We start from the raw sequence: 11,003 nt of genomic DNA on the forward strand, positions 1-11,003 counted from the left end.
TAGGTGCGATAGAGCACATTTGTAAAAAAAAATGATTAGGGAGTCTTTTTTTATACTAAAAGTCTGCTATTTTGATTGGCTATTAAACAATGTTCCGAAAACATTTTTTAGTGGAAGAAATGTTTTTCTTGTAATTCAATATGTATGTTTTTCTGTCCTACAGATATTGGATCCTAATTTTTATTTTGAAATTTTTGGTCCCTTGGTGTGCGTGGATTGTGTCAAATTCTACAAGAATTATTACAATTGGCATGCTGAACATTTTAAATTTGATCAATAAATTAAATTTCAACTGAATACCCGGTTATTTCCCGGTTCTAACGAATTCCCGGTTCTCCCGGTTCAGTGGCCACCCTGTGAATGGCATTGTGCCATTTGGGGTTGCCCCCTTTTTGGATATGAAGTGGACGGTAAAAATCAAACCGGGAAGCATTCTGGATTTTCGAAACAAGGGGTTTTCAGGGTTTCGAAATTCAGGGGCATTGCAGACACATGAATCATGAGCTGTTTCGAGTGTACAAAAAATAAAGTGAATCGTGACCGAATAAAAAATAAACTAAACCATGAATAAATAGCGGAAGAAAATTGCAAAAACCGAATATATGCAGGCGACGACTCACGACGATCCACGGCAGATACTATTATTATGGAAATTTCTTTCCTTATTCTAACCAGACCATTCATATCATCCTTGCGACACTTTATTCAGTCCAGCTTACTACCTTATTACGCCTAATGTAAAATGTTAGGGCCACGAGATATAAAAAACGATATACGCTACCGCAGTAATCACAATTGGAAAAACTTACCAAATTTCTCGAATCACAACTGACTAGACGCCATTCAGCATTACGTGCCATGAAGCAGAAATGCGGATTATACAATCTAACTGAAAAAGTACACCGATTCCAACACTTTCCGCAGATCGAAGTCTCCTTTTTCTGGATATTGATGCAAGCTTCGGTTTAGTTTGAGTTTGGTCAGATCTATCACCGAACCGTCGTTGGTTATTTCACTGGAATCAGGATTATAATTTAATGGAATTTACATTGAAACAGATTTTGATTTGAGCGTTTACCTGTCATTGTAACTGTATTTTTGAACTAAAAATTTGGAGAGATCTTCGAGAATTGGTTCCGAATGTAGAGCAACAAATTGTTCTCGGCATATCTACAAATAAAAAAGCAAATTTGTTGAGAACATCTATTGCAAATTACGGCAATTATTAGGGTAAGAATCCCCTAAAAGTAAAAATTAAATACCTTATTCATAGTAGGTACCATACAGGCATGCGTCCAGTAACAATCGTGAACGGAAATGAACGTCAGTCCGGCTCGTTCACAGAACAAAGACGTCAGCATCATGTGGCTTGAATCCAACGAGTGCACAAAGTTAGGAGGGAATGCATTCTTCTGTTTCATGATGTTTGGCTTTTCGTACGAGTCCATTGAGAAATGTTCCGGCATGTGGTTCGCCTTGGAGGACATCGGCCTGTCGGAGCGGTTGTATGGCTGAACCACCGGCAGGCCAAGCGGTGTGATCCATTCGACGTTCCTCGCGCATACGGCGGAGATGAGCCTTGCACAATCGGTAAACCAATCTTGAATTTCTCTAGCCGACGTGAACATTTCGCTCAAGGCATTGAAGGTTTTCACCGTTAAGTAGCTGGAAGCGGACCAAACCCATTCTTTGGGAAAATCGTCGATGTATTCCAACTGGCGGGCGATTTGTTTCCGAGCACCGAAGCGCGTCACGCCATACACAGTGGTCATGACAGTTTGTTTTATAACTTTCCGTTGTATGTGACCTTCAAGGATCTGTGCAACTTTCACGCCGTTCTCAGAATCTTTGGCACGATTTTCTTCCACTAAGGCAGCTACCGCACTGTATACATCCTGGGGTACATGAGATGGGGCGAGATTAACGCTCTTTGCTCCAACCGTATCTCGACCCAACGCTGCATAGTGCTGTAGACCATTGCACGAACCATCTTGATGGATAGGAAAGCCACTCATGAATTTGGCTGGATCAGGGCATCGAAGCACCTTTGCAATTTCTATGCAGCATCCCAAAGTTTGCCAAGGTTCGTCAGATGTACTCCACCACATTCGACCGGTCAAGGGTCGATCAGCAGAATCTAAAATATCGTCCATTATTTCGTCTGCGTACTTCAAACGATCCTCAACTGACTCTCGCTTCTTCAATCCGGTTAGATTGATGCAATGCAACTTCAACCATTTGAAGCCATCTGGACCCAAGGGCTTCTTTTGGTGAAAGATCATCAAACTGCGAGCCAGATCGTGTCCCAAATGGTTCAAATGGGGTGGAATCGGGTATACTCTTCCACGAAAATCTATGTTTTGCGGAAGCCAAAATACTTTGTCCCGGAAATGGTTGGCTAATGATAGCCGGTACAGTGCATCGCACCACAAGCTGTACATGTCTCCTTGCTTCCGCCGATGCGTCATCTTTTGGCGCATCATTTTAAAACGGTCGTAGCCGGTCATTTCATTTCGCGGCATGGTTTCAACAATTCCAGGAAGCGCACTCGGTGGCTCCGGAACATCGAGTTTAGCATTGCCTCCATTGTTGAACACCTCCAGAATTATATCCAAAACTTCCTCGTGGATTTTCCAAGGAATAGCAGCTAGTTGATTGAGGGCATCGAGCGTAGGGTACATATCTTGGGGATTTGCCTGGTTGATGCGTTCGGACTGTTGATGGGCTTGCTGAGGTAGCCGTATGAGTTCTGATTTTGCTACGATGTAGCCCCCATTCGTGGGCGTACTCCAAGGTTGCGGAGGACAAAGCATAGGCACTAAATTCACATCAAATTTAAGATGCTCCTGTTGTGATTTTCTATGTAGTTTGATTAGCACTGGGTGAGGTTTGATTTGTTCCCTAGCGATTTTTGCCTCATATCTGAAAAGCGAGTAGAACGCGGGAACAAACTTCACCTGCCGGTTTCCTCGTGAGGTAGCATTTACGTTGATTTTCATATCGTTTTTAATAATATTGTATAGAAACTTTCCTACACCGCAAACCGCAGCTCTGGGCCACGACGCCAACTGGATATCCAAACTGGGTCCATCGTTCCTATTATCATGGACAAGTCGTTGCCACAGTTGTCTCGAGTTATCGCTACTGTTTTCTTCCGACAACACATCGCAATACAAACTGTAGATTTCACACGTCTTGTCCAACACTCCACTTTTTCGTTTTTGCTCCACGTTATATCGAGACTCAACCTTGTAGCCAAGTTCTTTTTGCAGTTGCGATTGGACATAACTGAATGTATCTGATCCCTCGAGCAACATCTGGGCTTCATCCAAGATAATTTCGGTGAACTGTGCCACGCTCAGAACCTTGAGGTACGGAAACAAGTTGATGGCACGGTTAGATTTTGATTCTGTTACTGCTTTCAATGTGTTAAGATCCCGGTGGAATGCCAAAGTGATTTGTTTTGCCCAAACTTTCCGAAGCTCTTCAAGCTCTTTGCGCTAGAATATAAAAGTGTTTTAAAAATTGTTATTGATTGGGAAAATAACCAATTTTAATGGTATGGGAGGTAATCTACAAACAATCCTCTATGAGGAAAGTTCGAGGCTCTGTATTTTTGAATGTCACCTTCAATAGGTGTCACTACTTACGTATTGCTTAACTGTATCATTTGGGGTAGAAAACTTTTGAATGCTCTTCACCGTTAGGTGCCCCTTCAATTCCAATTCCACTTGAGCTTTGCTAAATTCTTCCAGTTGGTCTCGCGTAAATCCTGCCTTCGGTTCCATTATTTCAGAACCAGCAACTTTAACATCTCCTCCACTGATATGCCTTTCGTTGGGAGGCCTGACATTCTCGTTGAGCGAGTTCAAAAGGTGATTGTCATACAGCAACGGCGGAGCAGTATAGTTAGGTGTGTACTCCGGCTTCAATTCACAGAACAAATTCAGCACAGTTTCCCGCTGATCGCGCACAAATTTGCTTTGGTTCAACACAGCGTCCATTGTGAATCCTTTGGCTTCCGCTTCCTTGAGATAACTTATCGAATCTGCCTTCACGTCATCAGTGGTTTCCAATCTACCAAGACACTCAAAAACGGCAGCATATGTTTGAGGCGTTGGTTCAATATTATCCTCTTTCAGAATCTTCAAAATATGTTTTATTTTTAAAAGATTGCCATTCTCAGCATAACCGTGTAACAGAAGGTTATATATTCCAATATCTGAAACTTTGCGTTTTCGTTTATGCCTGTAATTGAGCACAGTTGCGTAGGCACGATTGATCATCCCATTGGCGAGACAAATGTCCAAATAGGCAGACAATATTACGTGGAAGCTTTTGTCTCGAGCCAACAGTTCCATTTCTGGATTCTGGTAATACTTTGATGAGAATTTTTTTTCTTTGTTCTGAGATTGTTTGCCTTTCTTTGATTTTCGTTTCGGTTTTTGAGCGCTGGACAGTTCAAGCATCTCTTCTTCGATTAAAGTCTCGTTAGCGTCTAAAAATTCTTCCTCAACCATATCCTCTGCAACGGCGGCATCGCCCTTTTCGTGGAGTTCTTTGAGCGTTCGATAGCTTTCTAAAATCTCGGCCAATACTGCGTTGGGCAGTTCCAGTTCCTTCATGTTCTCCCCAATGTAGATCACTGGTGTTTCTTCGAAATTCCAGGTGGCCACATTGTTGGTATTTTGAGAAGTGCTTTTGTTTAATTTTGAAGGTCTTTCACCGGAACAGTCATGAGAGATTTTACTGTTTATAAAATCTGCTAGCTTTTGGGCTTTTAGTTGCTGAATTGATGTTTTGGTTTGCTTCGTTGATTTATCCGTCACTATAAAGATAATGAGTAGACTAAAAATTGTATTGTTAAATAAATAAATTGACCCGAACCTACCTTTCAAAAGTTCTGTGTATTTCTTTGTTGATTTCTTGCGTTTTTTCTTGTCAGCAACATCTAACATCTCTGCTGTTGATATGGTCGAGTGAACACGCTTTATAAAATCGAGTTTGGTAACAGCAGCATCTGCAATGCGAGACATTGTAAAGAAATTATCATTATTTTAATTCAATAATTAGTGTCATTCAATAATTAGTTTTGGAGTAAAATGCTTGCGTTCTACGGAATCGTTAAAACAATGTTTGTTTACAAAATAAGTTACGCCCAAATCGCAAATCAGTCCCGATATGCATAAAACTGAGTGAATACTCTACTCAATCCTATTCCGTGTATAGTAGAAAATCGAATATTTTTTTTCAATAAAATGAAATATCTGCAGTTATCAGACGTCGCAACTCATTTCTGATTAGTGCGCATGATAGTACATCCATGCGTGCATGATGCGCACTACTAATGAAATATTTCAAATTGTCGCGACTCGCGTCGCAGCGCGAGTGCTCAATCGCGCGGTCCGGTTTGGTGCCGGCCCGACAATATCTGCACGCTGGTGCAAATCACTGTGAATCTTTTTGAGTAAAGAGTATTTAACCAGGTTTATTCATACGGGCTATGTACAATTATGACAAATTTTACTCGTTTTGTGGGTAGTCTCATCGAATGATATAAGCTAAAAATAAGGATTTTTCAAAATTGTAGGGTTCGTAATTCTGATAGTGTTGTTTACTTTTTGTTTGTTTTGATTGCATAACAAACCAAACATAACCTAATCGTCGTAATCGCAAAGAACCATGCATTTTGATTTGAGCTAAGGATTTTATACGCAACAGGCACAAGGAGATAAGTTTTAGGGAATGACTAAGGCCATTCAGTAATTATTGAAATAGAGTAAACAAAATTATAATTATTACCCACCTTTTATCAGAAGGGTACCTTCAGCAACAGAAAATCCACTTAGCTGCTGGTTACATAAATGGGAAAACTTCTGGAAGCAAATCAGTTCCGGATTAATTCGCACCAAACTGGTCTTGTTGACCAGTAGTTTGTTCTTATTTCTAGATAGGCTTCTTAGGCTAAGTATTCGGTACATTTTGGTTTAACTTTAACGAATTTAACTGCGGTAAACCCGGCGTAATGCGTAATTTTAACTGGACGAGTACGAACGCGAGCACATTTTTGTTATGGAAAAAAGAAAAACAGGGAAGAGGCAAGCACAAAATAAAATGACCGATGACAGTTTGTTTTCAGTGTGTGCGTGAGGCCGATTTGCTGAACCGAGGGGTGATCTGTGATCTACACTGAAAACCAAAACTTCCCAAAAGTTGATTGTTTTCACTCAAAACCGTAGTTTGGGCCAATAGGCCTTTTCATGTGACACTGCATAGACTGCACTTGTTTTTTTCTTCCTAAGCAATGGAGTGGGAATCTGCTCAACAGACATCCTGGGTTGTCCAGGAAGTGTGGGGTTAGGGGCCACCTTCAACAGCAAACGAGGGAGGCAGGACTGCATCCCCGACCCGCTAAACCGTTTCCATTGCCGCCAAGACCATCGTCCCCAATGAGCTTTACTTTACTAAGGTGGCGCAGATCAGAGCAGCGTGCCACTAGTTGTCTCTTTCTCTCTCCCGTTATTCTTATGCAACGCAAACAGTGACGTCACTATTTGCGTTGCATAAGATCAGCGGGAGAGTAAAAGAGAGAACTAGTGGCACGCAGCGCTGATCTGCGCCACCTTAGTAAAGTCTAGCCCCTTGCATCGTCCCTTCGGTACAACCAGAAAGTAATGCTTCAAAGGGGGGCCAGTGCATAACGCACCCTCGAGGTTAGCTGCGTGTCCTTGCAGCATCGAACATCGTGACTCGCTTTTTTAGAAGAACACCATGGTATCGTGCCAGGTGGCCTTACCACGCCCTATGTCCTCGGAAGGTGGGAAGGGTCGACTTCGCGCCTGCTTCCCTCTGCACGACTGGTATCAAGAATGATGATGCCGCGTGCACCCCAAATTGACCTCTCTGCGACAGGGCCTATTCGCCAGCACACAGAGGGACTTGCCGACGCGGTGCCTACGCCTGCCCCAGCCTTGACGAGGACCCCTTTCCGTCCTCGGGCTCGGAACCCGCCCGGTTGACCGACGCCGCGAAAGCGACGATACCATGTTGTTCTTCACGCGACCACTTGTTCGATAAAAGGATCGAGTTCGACCACAGGGCACCAGTATGACCCATGAAGCCGATTCCGAACCCTTGGACCACCTCTTATTTGCGCCTGAACTAGCCATTCCTCGAGTCCACGCGCCACCTTCTGTGTAGCTCCGAGACGATTTGGACGATAGTCGATAAAACGGCGTTCCAGCCAACTTCATCTTTACACATCCTCCGGACTAGGTTGTCCGGGGTAGTGTCCAGACCACATGTGGCAAGCATGTGGTCACGCATTGTGCGAAAACGCGGGCACACGAACAACACGTGTTCCGCCGTTTCCTCTAAACCTGCGCACATCGGACACTCGGGCGAGGCCGAGTGTCCGAACCAGTGTAGGTACTGTCTGAAGCAACCATGGCCTGTAAGGACCTGAGTCAGGTGGAAAGTGATTTCCCCATGGCGCCTCTTAACCCACGTACCTATCTCCGGTATCAACCTATGAGTCCATCTACCCTTAGTGGAACTGTCCCACGCACGCTGCCATTTGACCATTGAGGCCAACCTGACAGTCCTACGGATGCCCCTAGTGCCGCGCATTTCGAAGCACTCTATGTCTTCACCGATAACGATGTCAATAGGCATCATACCGGTGATGACGCAAAGTGCATCGTGCGACACGGTACGGTACGCGCTCGCAACTCTTAGGCACATGAGCCTATACGTACTTTATAACTTCGTTCTGTAGCCGTTAATACGCAAGGTCGTGCCCCAAGCTGGCCCCCCATACCTTAGTATGAGAGCAACGCTAGCCAGAAGCTTGCGCTTGCTGGCATAAACCGCAGAGCTATTGGACATCATCCGGGACAATGCCACTATAGCTGTGGAGGCACGCTTGCAGGCGTAATTGACGTGGCTACCAAAGGTGAGCTTATCGTCAATCATTACCCCCAAGAGTTTGATGGAGCGTTCAGAGGTGACCGTGCAGTTGCCTGCCCTTATCACCCCTTGTTGCTCCGACTTTCGGTTGTTAACAACAACCACCTCAGTCTTGTGGTGAGCCAGTTCTAACTTCCTTCAATTCCACCTCTTCGATCGATTCGCAGTAGACCTCCAGCGTAATATCGTCAGCGAAGCCGACGATTACCACGCCCACCGAGAACTTCAACCTCAAGACACCGTCGTACATGACGTTCCATATCATCGGACCCAGTATGGAACCTTGCGGAACCCCTGAGGTTATGTCAACGCACTTCCGACCCGCCTCCGTGGCGTATACCAGTACTCGATTCTGAAAGTAGCTTCCGAGAATCTTGTACAGGCACTCGGGAATTCCAAGACGCAGGAGCGCATCTGCAATAGCTGCTCAACTGGCACTATTGAAAGCATTCCTCACGTCGAGAGTCACTACTGCACAATAGCGAACTCCCCTCCTCTTACGCTGAATAGCTATCTCCGCGGATTTGGTAACCGACATGATAGCGTCTACGGTCGACTTACCCTTTCGGAAGCCGAACTGGTTACTCGATAGACCATCCGCACCCTCCGTGCGTATCAACAACCTGTTGAGGATGATCTTCTCGAGCACCTTCCCCGCCGTATCAAGCAGGCATATTGGTCTATATGCCGACGGATCCCTCGGTGGTTTTCCCGCCTTTGGCAATATGACCATAAGTTCTGCCTTTTCCATGCTTCAGGGAAGACTCCCTCGTCCAGGCATCTCTGCATGACAGATCTGAACATCTCGGGAGCCTCAGCAATGGCCGCTTTGATGGCCAGGTTCGGAATACCATCCGGTCCTGGCGCCTTACCTACACTAAGGGACTGTGCAATCCCCGCAAGTTCCGTCACAGTTACTCTTCCCTCGTCGGCCACCCTGGCCCCTGGCAGCTCCACAAAGGGAGGCCAGGGACTTGGGTCGTGACGTGGGAAGAGCCCGGCAATGATCCTCTCCAGCATCTCTGGAGACCGCTCTGTACGGGCCACCGCCCCACGTGTCTTGGCCATTAGAGTAGAGTGGGGCAAGAGTGCGCGTGGGGTAAGAGTACGTTTTCGATTTTTTGAAGTAATAAAAAAAGATAAACTAGCAGCACTGCATCAGTTTGACAGGTATTCTGGCCAACTATTATCGTGTGTAATTGTAAACGATTTGAATAAACAACAATGGAGATATGGAGTTAGATAACTTTTTGATCATTTTGCTAAAAATAATTGGATTTCCGCAACTAGTATTTCATTACCATATAAAAGTTCAATCAGGTGACCATTATACCATTTCGATAACCTATTGTATAGAGTACTTTATGGTACAGAACACCAATCCGGTTGGTTTTCCAAGAAGTCAAAACCATTACTTGAATATTTTTTGGGACTGCGGGGTAAAAGTACGCAGGAACCGGTGGGGCAAGAGTACGCATATGAATCTTCAAGTTATGATGTCAAACCCGTATCTCTGGCCGAAATAAGACTTCTTCCAAAGCGTAAAGATCCACAACTAAGAAAAAAGGGACAGAATTTGAAATTATCACTAGTTTTTAGGATAAGTTGAAGTAATTCGGTGTTAGAAAGCAAACAAAGCGAACAAAGCACTGAAGCGAAATAATGAAATTGTATTAGGACTTGTTGTACAACAAAACATAGTACGAAAACACAATTTCATCTAAATGATAATTTCATTTAATCAAAAGAAACATTCATAAATTACGCAACGTTTAGCTGGGAGGGGTTGCGAGATGTTATAATTTTTAGACGATTCATACAAATAGTGTAAGATAGGGGGGAGGGGTGATGAAATATCCAAATTTTACGTTACGTGATTGGTGGACCTTCTTTAAGGAAAATGCCTTTGTATACGCCACGCATAACCTGATATATATTTTTACCTCTGTAGTTTTTTGTATATATAAAAAACAATGGTTTTTCGTATGAAAGTGCATATTTTTAGGACCCCCTCCCCCTTTAAGAGTTACGTAATCTTTAAACATTCCCTAATATATGCTCATTAAACATCAATTAAATGTTATTAACTCTTATTTGTGTCAATATATACTTAAAGCACATGATTGGATAAATGCGTACTCTTACCCCACCCGATGCGCACTTTTACCCCACCGGTGGGGTAAGAGTGCGTTTTTCACTTGTCTTGCAATAAGGGTTCTACTAAAACTAATCTCAATAATTTCAATATTTTTTCCACTGGGTAACATAAAGGAAGAGTATATGAATCATCGACACTGATTTGATATGCAGAAGCTTGCTTCATAAGGGCCACATGATCGGTTGAAAACTAAGTGCGTACTCTTGCCCCACTCTACTCTACGACCCTATAGGCGTCACCCCATGGATTCGCGTTGGCACTTTGACACAGGCCCTCGAAGCAGGCTTTTTTGCTTGATCTAATCTTAGTCTTGGGGGCAGCAGGGACTATGTCCAAGGGCTTGACGATCCCTCCCCAGGCCATCTGCGAGTTGTGGCGCCTGCCTAGGATGTGGTGGGGTTTGACAGTGGGCCCTGTTAAACCTCTATAAAAAGCTGCATGTATCCGCAAGTAGGCCCCGCCAAAGCGACCGTGTGCCGCTCAAAGCTCACAAGCCCAAGTCCTGGTGTTAGGTGGGACGCTAAACAGCCCTGACACGACGGCCCTCCGGCGAGACAGGAGGTTTGCGCAGGCCCAATAAGCCGCCTGGAAAACCAATAATTACGAACAATATAAGAGATAATGCGACTCGATATAATCGGCTTAAGCTGTGGCACCACCAACGAGCTGGGAACCGGCTTCATAGTGCTGGGTAAGATGCGCCAACGCGTGATTGGGTGGCAGCCAATCAACGCAAGGATGTGCAAGCTGAGGATTAAAGGCCGTTTCTTCAACTATAGCATCATCAACGTGCACTGTCCACACGAAGGGAGACCCGACAGACCGCATCGTGCTTTCGTGCTGTGCGGTTCTTTCTCTCTTTGCGGAAGGGAGTTTT

The 11,003-nt window shown here is 44.4% G+C and overlaps 1 protein-coding gene across 1 annotated transcript; it reads right to left on the minus strand.

Annotated features, from left to right (window-relative positions):
• Nucleotides 1–679: 679 nt before the first annotated feature.
• On the minus strand, nucleotides 680–6,094 carry LOC134212242 (DNA-directed RNA polymerase, mitochondrial). Its single transcript, XM_062689907.1, has 6 exons — nucleotides 5,807–6,094; nucleotides 4,892–5,020; nucleotides 3,651–4,828; nucleotides 1,263–3,500; nucleotides 1,079–1,170; nucleotides 680–1,015 (listed from the first exon to the last, which is right to left on the minus strand). The coding sequence occupies exons 1-6, from the start codon at nucleotides 5,979–5,981 to the stop codon at nucleotides 886–888; spliced, it is 3,942 nt and encodes a 1,313-aa protein (XP_062545891.1). The 5' UTR covers nucleotides 5,982–6,094; the 3' UTR covers nucleotides 680–885.
• Between the last annotated feature and the right edge of the window lie 4,909 nt (nucleotides 6,095–11,003).

Source organism: Armigeres subalbatus, chromosome 2 (assembly GCF_024139115.2).
Source record: "Armigeres subalbatus isolate Guangzhou_Male chromosome 2, GZ_Asu_2, whole genome shotgun sequence".
NCBI lineage: Eukaryota > Metazoa > Arthropoda > Insecta > Diptera > Culicidae > Armigeres > Armigeres subalbatus.

Excerpts from the sequence above, each read along its gene's own strand:
- LOC134212242 (XM_062689907.1), bottom strand. The coding sequence starts at position 5,981 with ATGTACCGAATACTTAGCCTAAGAAGCCTATCTAGAAATAAGAACAAA. Across the intron at positions 5,021-5,806 it reads AGGTACCCTTCTGATAAAAG|ATGCTGCTGTTACCAAACTC; the intron begins GTGGGTAATAAT and ends CTCGCATTGCAG. Across the intron at positions 1,016-1,078 it reads AAATACAGTTACAATGACAG|TGAAATAACCAACGACGGTT; the intron begins GTAAACGCTCAA and ends TCCTGATTCCAG.